The sequence below is a fragment of the Neodiprion virginianus genome, chromosome 4, assembly GCF_021901495.1.
Source record: "Neodiprion virginianus isolate iyNeoVirg1 chromosome 4, iyNeoVirg1.1, whole genome shotgun sequence".
Lineage (NCBI taxonomy): Eukaryota > Metazoa > Arthropoda > Insecta > Hymenoptera > Diprionidae > Neodiprion > Neodiprion virginianus.
Window position 1 is genome coordinate 28,059,260 of NC_060880.1, and position 16,183 is coordinate 28,075,442.

At 44.5% G+C, this 16,183-nt stretch overlaps 1 protein-coding gene across 4 annotated transcripts in view; it reads right to left on the reverse strand.

The window, feature by feature from the left end:
- Positions 1–16,183, reverse strand: part of LOC124303534 (uncharacterized) — a 171,775-nt gene that overhangs the window by 136,174 nt on the left and 19,418 nt on the right. For 2 of the 4 annotated variants that reach the window (XM_046760831.1, XM_046760828.1), the window contains exon 1: positions 1,693–2,442. The exons of 1 other annotated variant lie outside the window; for it this stretch is intronic. In XM_046760831.1, coding sequence (XP_046616787.1) covers positions 1,693–1,762 — 70 coding nt within the window. In that variant the 5' untranslated portion in view covers positions 1,763–2,442. Of the gene's footprint in view, positions 1–1,692; positions 2,443–3,497; positions 3,587–16,183 lie in introns of those variants that run through there. One more of the 4 variants, XM_046760830.1, reaches the window with a different exon arrangement.

The window sequence follows — 16,183 nt, forward strand, 5'->3', positions numbered from 1 at the left end:
AAACATTGCTCTCAAGCATCAAATTGATTTTTTCAATCCATTTTGGTTAATGAAAAAAAGGAACTGGCAAAAATAGGTGGGTTTTAGGGGTAAATTGATGGCTTGAGAATACATTTAGGAGAATCTTCCAGTTTCAAAGTGCTTATAGGGGAAGAAGAAGAAAATAGGGTACTTTAAGGGAAGCAGGGGACCCACTGGGTAGCCTATGTTTTCGGGCAGAAATTAAATTAATGTTTCAAATTGAAGAATGTTGTTCACGTAATCACGAGTTTGGACGTCTGGTGTATTTTGAATATTATATACATATGTGGGTGCGTAAGAAAGTTCTACAAGAAAAACACGTCCCTTTTGAAATAACAGGTACCTCCATACAGTCGAATTTGACCAAATCACATGCGAGTAAGTTGTTGGACGAGGAAAAGATACGACCGGAAAGAGCGTAGAACAAGGTGTGAACGTTGTCTTTCTCCTTTTATTACAATTTCACATCCACGCGTCAAAGCAATTTACATCCAGAATAAAATATAAGCGACGACTTACGGCGACGGATCAACGCTCGAGGATAAAACTATACGATTCGAAAATTACCATCGTCATTGTACGCGAATCGCGTCTGCATATTGGGATAAAAATAATCGGATTATACAAACTTATATTTTTACTCATAATTCATTCATAATAATTATGAAAAATGACGAAGATGCGACACACGTGTAATTCAATTCATGCCGCGGCTGAAAAATATTACGAATGAATGCGGTTACGTAAAGTATCTTTAAGAAATAATCATTTTCATAAGATTAACACTGCTACGTGTACGAAAATTTGGAGGTAAATATATGAAATCAGGACAATTTTTGTCGTGCACAGATATTAAAAACTTAACCACGTTCAACTTTGTGACATAAGTTTCAGCGTTGAAACCTAACAATTACGTAATCCCGTGTGTGCGAAGATGATTCACGAATATTTATCGTCCGCAATTGCAAGCTATTCGTGCGAAAAAAGAACGCGAGAGTATCACAAGAATGCCAGGAAAAATTGAGCAAATCGTTGTCGTAGGTAAAAGGACGCCAGGTGTTAGGCGAGAAAGGCAAGATACAACAGGCAGTGAATGGTCAGAAATTTTCTGCCGCTTCAGCCTACCTCGAAAATCCGTAGATATACCGTCCCGATTACCAGATAGATACAACCGTAGAATACAATGCTCCGTGCGGTGACGGCGAAGAGATTCGTCGGTTTATTTACCCTGGTTCCTCTCGGGGTCTTGAAATTCAAAATAGGTAATACGTGCCGGCGTGAATCCCGAGGCTTACAACTCTCGAGATATGCGGAATACGTTTACCCGGGACAATAAGCATACCTGCACAAACAAGGCGGTTTAGCGCCCTTCATTTTTTCCCCCTCATCGAGCGATAATGATATCATCCCTGTGCAGGGCTTTCCTCGTATCACCGCGTAGCGGTCGAGGATAAACAGACACAAGTGGATGTTAATTCGCGAGGGAGATTCAGACTCGGTCGTCAGGTCGATATATTCGCCGTTGAAATAGAGGGAGGGGGGGAGGCAGCGTTTTATGAATCAAAGGAACCGGGGGGCGTGCGACGGGACGGCAGGTGAGAGCCGCGTGCGTGCGGCCGAGATGCGAAAGGGCATGGGAGGGATAAATAAAGAAGGACTCTTTCGACTGACCTTGGCATGTTTGATTTCGTTCGATAGCCGGTGTGTAGAGCGAAGCACAGCAGCTCCGAGGGGAACACATTCACATAATGCACCGCCACAGCACCAAAAACACTTGATTTCGGGACTCGGTCGACGCGAATCGACGCTCGGATTCTACGACGTTACGTTGAGGTAATTCACGCGGGGGGACGGACGACGTGTGAAATAAAAAGGAACAAACAAACCGAAAAACACTCAACGACGGAGGGAGAGAGATCGCGAGGAGGCGAAGAAACCGACACGCGCACAGGTGGATATATTGAGATTACGCGTAACGGGTATACTTTTTGACAAACGTAGAGCAGCACCACGTTTCGCGGAGAGCGTTTGAATATCCGAGCTGAGCGAGTATCCGGATCTCGGGCGAATTTGCGAGTCACTTTTTTCCCCCCCTTTATCGCGTGTCACCTGTCGGAGGTGATTTGCTTTTTCTAACCTTCTCGTTTTTTTTATATTATTTCTTTTTGTTTTTGCTCTCGCCAAGGCGGAACGCCGGCTGAAATCCGAGTAATAATTAATCAGCACCCTCGGTGATAGCCGACGAGGAAGGGATGCTGTCGCACCGATATTCAACTGTCACTGTACTTCCAACTAAAAAACAAACGAGCGCCGCCTCGAAGGGGCTTGGTAACAATGGCGTCGTCGGGTCAGCGATCAACGAAACGGCGCAACAATGCGTACACCCGACCCTCGCGAATGCATATCCAACTCTGACAGCGACGCGAGGAGGCTGCCGCAACCAAAGGCGAAGGGGTGGGGAATCCGAGAAGAGGGGAGGGCGAGGGAGGCAGCCGGAGGAGTAGAGGGGATACGGCTGGCATCGCGGCAGGGAAGGGCGTCGCTCGATCGCCCCGAACAACGGCTTCGGCTCTCTTCGGCTGCGCTCGGGACGACCGAGTGACAAACAAACGACGCACGTGCGCCCTGATCGAGATGCTGCCATCTCGCGAACGAGCTCGGAGTCGAGGAGGACCGAGGCGCGGGAAAATAGGAACGAGAGTTCAAATTTCGAATGTTTTTTATACTTTTATTATTATGTACCAGAATGGTTAACGGAAAAATAAATGGGTCGTATTTTAATTTGTAGAATGGAGAAATATTACAGCTTGTATGAGGGATTGAAAATAACAAAGTTGAATGGCAAAGGTATATTTGTGCGTATATAAGGCAAGATCGGAAATTTTATTTCCTGTAACATTCGCAGCTGTTACTTTTAACAAAATAGAAAAGGTACCTCGTGATTATTTCAAGTTACTGTAGAAGGTGTACCTACTTATTGACACTCGAAATGAAAATTTACGATCAAGGCTAATTAAGTAGTCGATAGGTTTCGCTCGTGTTTCAAGTTTTCAGAAGATTCAGCCATATTTCCATTAGTGTCCAAAGGCAATGAATAGATAAATTGTGATTATATGATATTTCATCGTTTCACACTGGATTATATTCTATTATTTCTGACATCGTATAGTCATCTGCCATTTCATACTTCTTGTCCCCTCTTTTAAAGTGAAGTGGAAAACATGGGCAAAATTATACTGGTGAAAGGTTTGTACCATCTATGACAAGAACGTACGCAGCATCTTTTCAAGTGATTGCAAGTGGTTGTGAATAATTTTATCACGTACAACCAGCAAAAGAAAGAAATCGATTTCAAATCAATGATGGTTTTAGATAATTTGTCCGTCAACTGCGAAACGTGACAGGGAAAAAGTTGATGTTCACGTAAAAATTGAAATTATTATTATTATTACATATTCATTCCAGAAGTTACTTACTCCGTGTAAACTTGACTGATATCTCCGAGACTTCCACGTTTCCAGCATCCGTGACCATCCTGAATTTGCCAACTGCGCGAAAGTTTTCACTGAAAGCGTATATTTATAAGTACAGCTATCCGTTACAATTAATTTGAATCAAATAACGTGAATCGTAAAATCCTGAAACCATATTATCAATTTATTGAACTCACAGCCCTGTTCTGTCCAGCCATTAAAAATTACCACCGGTTTTTTTCAGTGTGAATAAATAAAAGATCAGATAACAATCGAAATTGATTTGACCCGAGAGTTAAAGATTATAGAGTTAAAGAACAGCAATTTGTCGATTGCGGGTCAATTACACTCTATTAAAGGCCAAACAGCAAACTTGACCGAATGCATTAGAAAATTGCATTACGATACCACAATATTATGATTATAAATCGCATATAATCGTAGTATCCTTCTCACAAAATACGCCAATACGGCACGATATTCATGGTCAAACCAATGCCGTAGGTATACAAGTATCATTATAACCGATGCCATAGAACCGCTACGGTACAAATATTGCCACGTCGTTAAAACATTTACTCCATGGTAATAATTGCAGAAGCACTTGATGAAAGGTACAACTCTTCGACTTCTGCGGGTGTATAAATTAGGTGCAATAAATCAGTAATATGAAAATATTGAATACCCGTATAAATAATACAAGTCACGTGACAGAACATAAACCAACCGTGTCGAAAATGTTGATGATTTGAATAATCGTGATCACTGTGGTATGATACAGCAATAGTAGCAGAATTGCGCTATTGCAGTAATTCGCGAATAACGTATTGTACGGTATTTGCGACGTATTGCGAAACCGGCGCTAGTCTGAAGCGAGCATTTACTACTTGATTGAAACGGGCGGTATAATTTTGTCACCCGCGGAGATGTTTATAGAACTGGTTTCGGCGTTAATATATCCTCGCGTGTCGCAGGACTAGGATGGCCTAGAGGGTCCGCATCGTTCCAGCGTAATTTCGTGGAATGCATTTACACCGGCTCTGGTACCGCGCTGCATGCACGTCCCCGCAGGTTTTCGAATGTAAATAGAACAGCGTTTCGCCTCATTAAAAGCGACGGGCGGCGTCGGCAGTCGAGGTCCAAAAAACACATAAGTAAGTGTTTTAGAGCGTCGTATATTTCGCTTGGAAGTCGACTCAACGACGTGATAGAATACCGGGGCGTCTTCATTTCAACGCGATGCCGAAGGGGGAAGAAGATTCAGATTCGCGGCAAAAACTTACTGCGAGCAAATCGGGTTCGCTCAACTCCTCGATCCGTTAATTATCTCCTTGTCAGTCGGATAAATTTTAATCAACACTGATTTCCGTACGTCTTGTATACACCCATAATGCGAACGATGTCTATGGCGCAAATCACCCGCTCAAACGTTCATTCGAGAGATGAAACGGGGGGCAGGATTCAACTTGGGAATGGCTTCGAGCCGAAAAACGAGACTGAAATACCGCAGACTCGAGAAAAGCTTCGAAATTTGACGTAATCAATGGAATAGCATTCAGACAGAGGGCGCTTTTCCTTTCACTCAGCCACCGCTGAGTTCTTGTCGGGTACGCGATGCTCTGCGGGGGCTTTCCTCGAAAGCCGCGTCGCTTTCAAACCGTTCTAGAAAATCGCAGAGCTCCGCGACGACGAGAATTTCATGGAAAAAAATATGTAAATAATTTGCGGAAAAAAATATAATGCGTATAACTCAAAGCTACCTCCGCTGACTGGAAATAGAATATATTGCGTGTATATTATGTCTTCGAAGAAGCTCTTCACAGTTTATACGTATTATACATTGAAATTTTGTTCAAACGCGTAGTTGAGACGCAGTTACGTTAGTTTTATTTTTTTTTTTTTCTTTAATTCTTTTCTTACGTAGAAAAATCTAGTCCAAAGGCATGCACGTCCCGCTTTGCTGTTTCTTCGGCATGAAATTGCGGAAGCAATCTTCCGATTCGGGATGTGTCCGCGTTCGTTTGTCGAATTCGATTCTAGCGGACAACATTTTGTAAAAAACTTACACTTATAAGCATACCGCATCTTCTAAACACGATACCTGCAGACCTGTGTGGATTGTAAAGTTTGCGACCAGCGGGACAGCTTCAGGGAATTTCAACCATATACCTTTGCTGCGAGATGAAGATAAATTTAATAAATTGAAACCCTTTCAAACTCATCTTCTTATTCCTCACCTCAAATCGATTTCAATAACCTGAAGTAGAAGCAGAGATATTAAGAGTTGAAAGATAAACATCCGACGTCAAACAAACAGCAGTTTAAATTAATGCAAAAACCGAGGTGTCTAAATTAGCTGCAACGGAAGGTAAGTTATCCTGAAAAATAATATTCGACTCCGTAATCAGCTTGAGAACTTTTTAACATTGATCGGATTTTACGGCAAATTTATAAACAAAACTATAGGATAAGGAATGAATTGCGCATTTGTCATTGATAACGCGAAAGAAACGATCTCGTTTGAATTTACATACCGCAGAACTCCGCAGGTATAGTCTGGAATCGTATCTAGTGTTAGAAGTGCGCTGTAGGCTAGATAATAAAGATCTTTTAATTAACTTCGACCGCATGTATATAAATATGTATCTACGGTGTACACACGTATCGCATACAGACAGGAGAGATACAAGCTCGATAGAATATTAAAATGCATAAATATTGAAGTCGAAAATCCCATCGCCGAGAGCTGAGAGTATAAAATATTATGAATGATCTATCCATCTATCTCCCGGCGATATTCGTCATTCCATAAACCGAAATCCATCGTTCTTGAATATTGAGATATTGATGAACGAAATCAAACAAGTCCCTCATCTTCGTCTCGTATTTCCACTCAGCATCCCCCCGTCCGATTTCGGAATTCTTACCCGATACTCGGGCCCTAATATCACCGCTTATGGCTGCTGGGAGCGCTTCGGATTCCCGTAGAATTCACAGGATGCGGAGCGAAGGAGAAGTGAAGCTTCGCGAACGAGCAGAATTAGACGAAAACGTATTTAAAGGGTGCCCTGGTCGATTTCGACGTTGTCGCACACATCTCCAAATATCAAAGTCCACGTATCTCAAACGCAAAAAAGGGCTTAACCGATAAGAAACGGGCTGAAGTACACGAATTTAATATTTCGATTTCGTAGAATCCGTGCATGCGCCACTTCTTCGTATCTGTGATAAATGAAATTGTTTTGCAATTTTTCTGTCTAGAATTGCGTGTAGAACGGGGCCGTTAAGCCCTTTTCCGAGTTTGAAGTACGTGGGCATCGATATCAGAAGATGCACAAAACAACGTCGAAATCGACTAGGACACCCCATTGAGCATAAATAGGGCTTACCGTAATACAGGATAAAAAATCGTTTAGAAATTCTCCAGCAGGGTTATTTGCCATGCCAGCGAGGATCAACACAAATAAAACAACATTCCTCCAATGTACCTAATAAAAATGTAGGATATCAGGAACTTGATAAAAGATATTATAATTTGCACGTTCGTATTTTTCTCCAATTAAATTTCATCAACATTATTTTCTGGTGATTTTGTAAACGATATTATACTCTCTCTTCTCCCGACGCTTGATTGCATCTAACTCACAATCAAATCGATCGATTGATACTAATGACATGGAAAATTTTACCCATGGATCGGTGACTGCGGTCAGTTGCCCGCAGGGCTGCACATGGTGGTCGGTTCTATTGGACTTGCAGTGACCAAGAGGTAAAACACGCCGCGCCCTGAGCCCGCTACCTGCCATGGAATATGGGTGCATTTAATTGCGTTTGATAATCCGACGACGTTATAGAGTCCGGCGGTTTGTCAGCCGAGGAAAGGTAAAGGAGAGAATAGAAAAAAAGAGTAATTGTTTGTACTTCTTCGTTGACTAGACCGGCGGGACAGACTGTGTGCTAACTGTTCCCGTAGGTTTCCTGCACGCTTATATGCAGACCCGGTAATATTTACCGTCGACTCCTGTTTGCCCACCGCTGGCATATATTTCGCCCTGACCTTTTCTGCCCCCGGCCCGCAGGGGCACCAGATTTAAATATTTAAATTCCATTTTTGAAAAATATAGCAAGGTTCGCTCACTGTTTTCCTCCAAGAATCGCCGCGCGCCGGGCGTAACGAACAACTGGGGAAAAATGAATCGGGGATGAGGAACACTCGGCGATAATTCGGACTTCCTAGCCGGCAATCAAAAGTCTCTCAAAGTCTACAAAGAATTAAGCTCTCCTTCTTTTCTGAACTTCAATTTCTCACACGCGTATTACTATCGAGGCGATCGTGAGAGATTCTTCAAATTTTTCTTTATTCGAAATCAAATCTGCTGAAATTTTGAGTCCGACTGGGAATTGCACGATTGGCGCTTCTCGTGAGATGCAATCGCGTTCCATGCATCCACTGCGATTGTTCGTTATCATCGATCAAGTCACTTCTGCGAATGACTTCAAATATTTCACTATGACTGATTAAATTCTGCAGTTTTTTGGTAATTTCCCGTAACGTGTATGTGAGTCGATTTTTATTACACAGGAGGATGATCCCAAACTTTCCAGCTTTCATTCAAAAAGAACGTTTTCAAAAAGCAAAGAAGAATTGAAAAGTTCTTTAAATACTAATTAAAAGTAATCATCATTCGCAAATATTTTATTGTTAAATCGGCCGTTTCCTATTTTCAAGTATCAACTCTTGCATCGCATTATGTAATCATACGAAAACACGTGTCATAGTGTCTCTATTTCTTTACGCGTACTCTTTTTTCCACCGAGAGTTAGCGAGGATCGGAACATTTTCGCCTCGTTTTTTTCTTTGCCGCCTATTCTTTTCCCCGCTCTCGAAACCGCTTTTGCAAAAAATGGTACGACAAGAGCCCGAAGGGAATGACTTCGGGATGGTATCCAGTGCCTGTACTTCACGCTTTTACGAGAGTACAATGACTAATTGTAGGCCAAGCACACACTTTCGTATCATGAAACCTCAAAGCACGCGTTTTACGAGCGCAGAAGTCTGTGTCGTAGTGCGGGAAGCGCATTTAGTGCGTCGTTAAACGTCGACGCATCGGGTAAAGAGAATAGATCCACCGTTATTTTGTTTCCCTTTGCAGCGCGGGTCGCAAACCTGCTCGCTTCTCAGGGGTTAATTCAGGACCGCGACCGTGTTTTCGTAAATAATCAGGAAAAAGTTATCCTTCCAGACTAGACGCTATACAGACACATGTACCAGGGAAAATTCCATCCAGCATCGCAGGCCGTTGTGCATAAGCGAAACGTATCTCGGCTGGAGATGTAAATGGATGCGGTATCAATCCGAGTGCATTGCTGGATAGTCGAAGTCTCAGGATTCTGCAGAATCCCGCGATATCTCATATCCGGATATCGGCATATCTGCTGCTGCTGCGGCTGGTGAACGTCGGCGAGGAATTTCGTTGAGCAATATCCAGCTGATCGCGATGTGAACAGCCGTCGGAACTGGTTTCCGGCAATTTTGCAATTACGGTGATTTCAGCAAACCGGAAACGCAACGTTTTCGGAACCCGCGAAACGCGGTCACGCGCAGCTTAGCTCGTAACGAAGCCAGGCACACCCGCAACTTTGTGAAAAACTTTGTAAATTCTGCAATAATAGGAGCGTAAAAACCGCGGCCGCGAAATCTCGGCTAAATCTCTGGGCTCACCGTAACTCTACGGGGCTGCCTTAATTGAGCTCATCCCGATTATTTTCATTCGATTTTAACGCCCCGTCGTAACGTAGCCGGGACAATGCCGCGGGATGCGTGTATGGATGATGGCGGAGTTTACAACCTCCACTCCCTCAAGCCCGCCTCGCTCTAACGGCCTGTCCATACACCGTCTATTATCCGCATTCTGCCCCACATTGTACGTCTCGTCTTCGCTCGTCGGGACAAAACGTAGCCGCGCAAGCGGCGCTGAAGGGTTAAATTTACCGTGGTTGATTGCAGGGTAGAAAATAGTGCACTGTATCAATGCGTAATGGGTCAGAAGACGCGGGTTATTGGGTACCGACCATTTCACGTTTTGATCCGCCCGCCCGTTCACGCTCGTTTAAATTAAACGCGGGCCAACGACGAGGTCATGCCGTGCAAATTCCTCGTTGAGCCCATCGTCACCTCTCGCCTGAAAATCGGCCTTCCACCTCCTCCGAAACGTTATAGGTACTGTAAATTATCAACGAGGTCCGAGAATAACCTGCCGTTATCCGAAACTTCCCACATTACGGAAAAGGATACCCGCTCGCATTGCTTCGTTGGGACGTGTGGGCGTGTTATCCAACTCTTGGGTATTCCGTTCCAAACAACGAATCACACCGATTCTCACCCCATGTTTCAGGCCTCGCAATAATTCACATATGTTTATATATCTGCTCTAAATTTCACATTAATATTCATTCCCGTCACATGGAGCGTTCGAGAATTAAAAGCAGACCAATTTTTCGACAGTACAACGTTAAACCGTGTTCTCTTGGCTCCTCTTCTCTCCGCGTGAATGAATTCACGAAAAAAACTCGGAACTTCTCAAATCGGCAATTCATTCCAGAGTGTTGAAAATTCATTGATGTGATCTCAGAAACGTAGTACGAACCGTATAATACACATCGTGAAATGAATCTAACATACGGGAACACGGTTGGTAATTTCGAGCAAATCAATTTGTATGCTCTAAAAAAACGTTTGTGATAAAAGAAAAAAAATTGATAAACGACATTGAGAATCTTGCATGTACAAACGAGCCATAGCGTTGTAGAAGCGATTACGTTGTGCGATTTATTCGCTGAATCAATTTTCCTTCGAGTTTGAAACAGAATTAATGTAATTATAATAGATAGCTATTCGATGCATACTTATAATTTAAGTGTAGAGAATAAACTGAAAAAGTGGAAAGATGGCACGAAAATCCTTGGTTACACGCGCGTATACATAGCAACGTTGAAATTAGTATAACTCTCGCGAGGTAAACAGAACCGAAAGGAAAGTTAGATTGTCCCTAAGTATAACCAGCTGCCCAGGTTGTTTTAGCTGTATAATTAAATTTCGCCAAGTGGTTGGCTAAAGTTTCAAGAGTTTATGGTATACAGGGCTTAAGCATACCTATATACATATTCTCATATTAATTTCGCCGTTCCATTACGATATATCTACCCGGACGGCGATCGGTTTTCCAACACTCAACAATACGATAATGCGCTCACCGAGCTTGTATTACGCCGTCATCCTAACGCTGTACGAAAGTTACCGAACAATATCATTGCAATTTGTCACGTATTACATGCAAGCATAAATTTCCTCGTGACGTTTCAATTTCCGGCCGAATCGCCTTGAGTGTGGTAAAAGAGAAAACGATAATTTAAAAACAAGGAACCAGTGAACCGCGTCACGTACGTAAGCTCTGACCATGCTGAAAGCACCATAAGCGCGAGCGAAGGTAACACACGCGACTCAGATGGGCTGAACCGAGTTAATGGGCCGGTGAAAAGGCAATGAGGATGTACCCGAGCGGATTGACTAAACGCTCTCCGAGATGCCTCCTCGACGATCTAATGACATTTCTATTCTAATTACGTCATTCGGGTGGAAGGGCGCGGGGTGGGGAGAAGGTGGGACGGGAGGAGGGGGGGGGGGGGGGGGGGGGGTGGCCTCCACGATCCATTTGAGACGCGCTGACGTTGATAGGAATTGATTATAGTTCCCCGGCCGAGGGCTTGAATTCCGGAATAAAGAGGTCACTCACCGTTCTCCCGCGACATCGATACACGCTTGAAATTCGTGGATGCGTTCTTCACTTATGACACGACACGAGGTTTTCTGGCCCGCTGGTTAGTTTGTCGCGTACCTCTGCATACACGCTGACACGCAAAGTAACTTATGGCCTTGGAAATTGTCCCGATATACGTGAAAACGTACGGGCATTAACGGTTCTAAAAGTTTTCCTGTGTTTTGATTAAAGTCGCGATTACCCGTCTCGTGTTTCCCGAAACGTGTTTCCTGTCTCTAATTCCTTGTCTTCCGGCGTAACTCGCGTCGTTGCGGTGCTCCCGAGGCTTTTTCGCGCTGCACAGGTACGTAAGCCGGAGAGATTCGCGACCCGTGGTTGTCTTATTAAAAGCCGGAATAGTCTGTTTGTTTCTCCTCACGGGTTTAGCGGAGGCTGGCGGGTAACCCTGTTATAATTCGTCGGTAGGTAACTGCCTCGATTTAGTTCCTACTTCCTTGGCGGGGGCGGCCGCCTCCAGCAAAGACGTCGCAACGACATTCAACTGTTTACCCGGCAGCCCCTAATACGCCCCGACCCAGCCCATAAGCCGCGATGCCTCGGTGCCTCAGTGCCTGAGTTTAATGTTAACGACTGTAGCTGCGGAGTTGATAGTACGTTAATTAAGAGGCCTTCGCTGCCTTCGAATCCCGACGCGGTTTGAATCATCTTGTTACCCCTACTCCGCGATATCCTCGAGGCCCGCGCGCTCCGTCCCGGTCCCTTTGACAATTTTTTTCTTTCCCTTTCCGTGCGGCTTTTTGCGGTGACGAAATAAAAATAAAATAAAATACTCGTATGGGCATATAACCATGTACGTATGTATACCTATATTCCCCGAAGAGGCGAAACCGGCCGTGCGCAGGTATTATTAATGAATTCGCAGTAGCGGTGCGTGGATTCGCCCTTCGTCAGACAGGCTCGCCGAACCGCACCGCTGTTATACGCATAAAGCGATGTGTCAAGAGATGAAAATCATCGCAGAGCTTTTACTCGATTTTTGTCCTCCCATTCTTCGTCGTCTCCTCCTCTTCCTCAATGGCCTCCCAGCTACGTCGTTTTGTCGGATTCTGCAGGTCGCCCCGCTTTCGTACCGCGGCTCGGAAGCCATTTGAATTCGTAATTGCGACCAAAACACATTTAAAATGTTAAAACGAACAATTCAAAGTAATCACGGTAAAAATGGAAGAATAACAAAAGGAAGAACTCGCTCTGACGATGGAAATGTACGGGGGGCGGAAAGAGAGAGAGGGGGGGGGGGGGGGAGAAGAGAACCACGCAGTCTGTGAGAAATATTACGTCATAATTACACTTTTGTACATATTTGATGCGACGACGAGTTGTGAATTTTCTCTTAAACCGGACGGCGTGCGAATGAAAATCTAAGGGGAAAAGAAGAGAAGAGTGAGGGCGAATGAAGCGAATGAAGCGAATGAAAAACAGTCCAAGGTAAAAAAAAAGAAGCTTTTACCGGAGTATCGAGCTTGTTTTCTGCGTGGTACGTTAAAAAATCACAGGTCAAATTTCTCAGGCGGAAGAAAGCAATTTCTGAATACCGCCATTTTTTTTGTTTTTGTGATGTTGTCGATGTCTATTAATATTGATTTGTACTCGAGAGTCAAGGTCGGAAAATAGTTCAGCTTTGCAGCATTTGACCGGCGAAACAAACGTAGGTATATACGCCCGTTTGGCACGTTTAGATAGGAAATCTATAACATAGTTTCTGATAGAACGCTTCACCTAAACGGTTCATAATGGAACGATGAGTTCATTCGTCGCAACAATACAGGGATTGTGTTTGTTACTCAAACAATTATTCGCGGACTGCTCCACTGTAAACAATTGCGTCCCAACAAACTGTGCGACTGGTGTAATTGATCTGATCAGAAGCTAGGAAATTCGGATCTTACGCGATCCGTTTTGCGAGCAATCAAAAAGCCAGCGATTGATTCAACGGAAAACATTGCCAAAAATAGCTTGCCATGGATAGAAATTCACAAATGTATCGGTGTTTTCCATATCTTCAAATGTGAGAAAAAATCTCTTCTTTTTTCAACGACATAAAATATTCGATCGTCTTACGCCGTCTTCGGAGTAACAACGATCTCGAATATCTCTCGAAAAGAATCTCCGAACCATCTTTCCAGAAATGAATACTTTCGACCTTAGCGGTAAAATCGTAATTCCAGGTACCACGATGAAATGCCCGGGAGGATCTCGATACCTTACAGTGCCTTACAGCATAAGGTCGACCGATACAGCTTGTAACACAATATATCCGGCTCGGGATGAGAATAACGTTTGAAAAAGTATTCAAGTCGAGACGAAGAAGGAATTACTGGCCGTGGGCGGCGGTATATCCAATTCGCGTCAAAGTTCTCGAGGAGCTGTTGCCGGGCGGTGGTGGGCGGATCTTCACACAGGCGCACGTAGCTATTCGTTAATCGCATCAAAGCCGGGAGAATCTACGCGGAGTAAATATCCCTCGACGCGAGGGGTAAGCGTAAGGCAGGCATTAGAGGTATAGGATGCGCCAACACGCGTGTAGTTTCTTCATGGTATGGGTAGACAGCACGGCACCCCCAGCGGCCGAATCTGTCCACGGCACAAAGCGGGGCCCATGGGCTACTCCCCGATGCCTCCCTTTGCGTTCCCCTTGATCCCCTCGTCCGCCAGTCCCGCCATACACACTTCTTAACCTGCGGCCGAGGTAACCCACTCGCCACCCTCGCCGCAGACCGTGCAGCAAACTTTCGTATTATCAACGCCAGCCTCCGCTTTGTACCTCCTAAACGTAACTGTGTTTTATGTTCTACCGGGGCGAGACAAACAGCCGGGCAATACATCCACGGCCTCTTCTTCTTTCTCGGGCCAACGGCTCTAATTGAAGGCCGGAGTTTCCCCGCTTGGAAAATTGAAAACAGCGCCGCTGGATGGGCAAATGATGAAGCTGCCCGGAGCAGCTCACCCCTGAAGACATCAGCGTTTCTCCGCCTTTTTTCCCCTTTCCTATCGTCCCACTCGCTTATTCTTCTCCTTGGTTTCTTTTCGTTGTTCCCTTTTTCAATCGACGATTTTTAATCCATTCAACTTTGCCTTGTTTCTTGCAAGAGTTGGCCGGATCAAGCTTGAGAAGTAATCCTCATCATCGCACTTTATGTCCAAGAATTTTCAACCGCCAATTACCCAGCGTAAAGCCAAAATTAGAGATGAGTCGAGAATGCCGCAACTCATTGTCAGTTGAGCACGGTGAACTTTTTCAACGCGCTTGGCAAACAATTGGCTCTGATATACTTGATAGAAAGTGTTATGAATCCACTTACGGTCGCGTAAAATCGCGACTCGAATCCGTGTGAAATTCACTCGAAATTTGTGTATAGATCACTTCAATCAGTGCCGAGCCACTTTTTCCAGTCAGGTAGAGCTATTGGAATTAACCTTGGTCCCTGAGAAGTTACTCGAATCCGCATGAAAGGATGTGAAGTTAGTTCAAGTCTTTAGAATTGACAAGAGCACTCGAATCCTCGCGGTATTGAAGCGTAGGGCTCGATCGGGGAATGGTCGACCCTTCGCGAGTCATCGAATGACCAGATTGCTTTCGAGTTAGGCGAACCGCAGAGATAAGCGAAGATTAAATCTGGACCATCGGATTTATCTTGCCGCGGGTCCCTGCCGTATGTTTGTAGTTGGGTCCCTGTCGCCGATTTGCAGGTTCGTGCTTGAACCACCGTGAAACGCGTGGATCTTTGATGGGAGGATGCATCAGCATCAGCAACGGCAGCGACCCTCGTACGAAAATATTCAAGATACTCAGACAGAGAGGAAGAGGGGGAGGGAGAGAGGAAAATAAAGGAAAGAGACCCTCGGCTCCTGCGAGGCTATGAATATTCCCCGTTTGAATTATATGGAATATTTATCATATTTTTCTTCGATAAAGATGGCGGACAGATACACGTGAACCCCGGGCGAACTCGAGGTGCTATCAGGGCGCTTTTGGACGAGACACACAGGCGTAACACAAGACCGACGGCAATAACTTTTTGCGCACGAGGAACGCGGGACGGGAGGTTGAGTCGGTTGGAAATAGCCCGTCCAACTGTCACTTGAATATTTATTGTGTCTCCAAAACGGGCGAGTCAAGTTTCTCGTCCGCCTTATACGAGGTAATAAGAAAATTCCTGGATTCTGATATTCTCGCGCGCGTTTTTCTCCCGCGTCGTGGTTATAAAGTCGCTCGTTTCCAGGATCGTGTATCCGAGGACGCGTGTCTAGTTTAATTATCCTGACATCCCTCGAGGCCTCCGCGGCACCGCGATGATGCCTTGAAGAGATTAGGGACGTCCAACTCTCGGCTGAACAAAATGAAGCAAGCGGAAACCACGGGTGTCACAAATTTTTGGATAGCTCGACCTGTGCAAAGATCAGGAATCGGCCTAGGCGGTATTCGTTGCAACACGTCACTGGGTAAATTTTGCAGTCTCTCCGAATGTCGGATTTCAAACTGTCCTTGATGCGATTTATCTGATTTTTATGAAATCATCCGTTATGTCAGTAACGAGACAACTTCCAATCCTGCCTTCGACTGAACTCACGATTGATCACCATGTAATCGCAGGATATCAAAATCGAATCAATATCGCAGAGTTAAGCCCCAAGTCGTCTACCTTGGAAATCGTACAAAACGGAAACACCGGTAATGCTATGCAATAATACGGGCAGCTAATGTCGATACTTGTAATACTGTGTATTACGTACATGAATGACAACCGTAATTGCAATGTAATTATGGGTTGTTCTAGACTGCAGCTATAAAAACATAGATACGTTTATTTATTACCATAAAACACGAACGATGCGTTCCCAAAAGCGTCTATT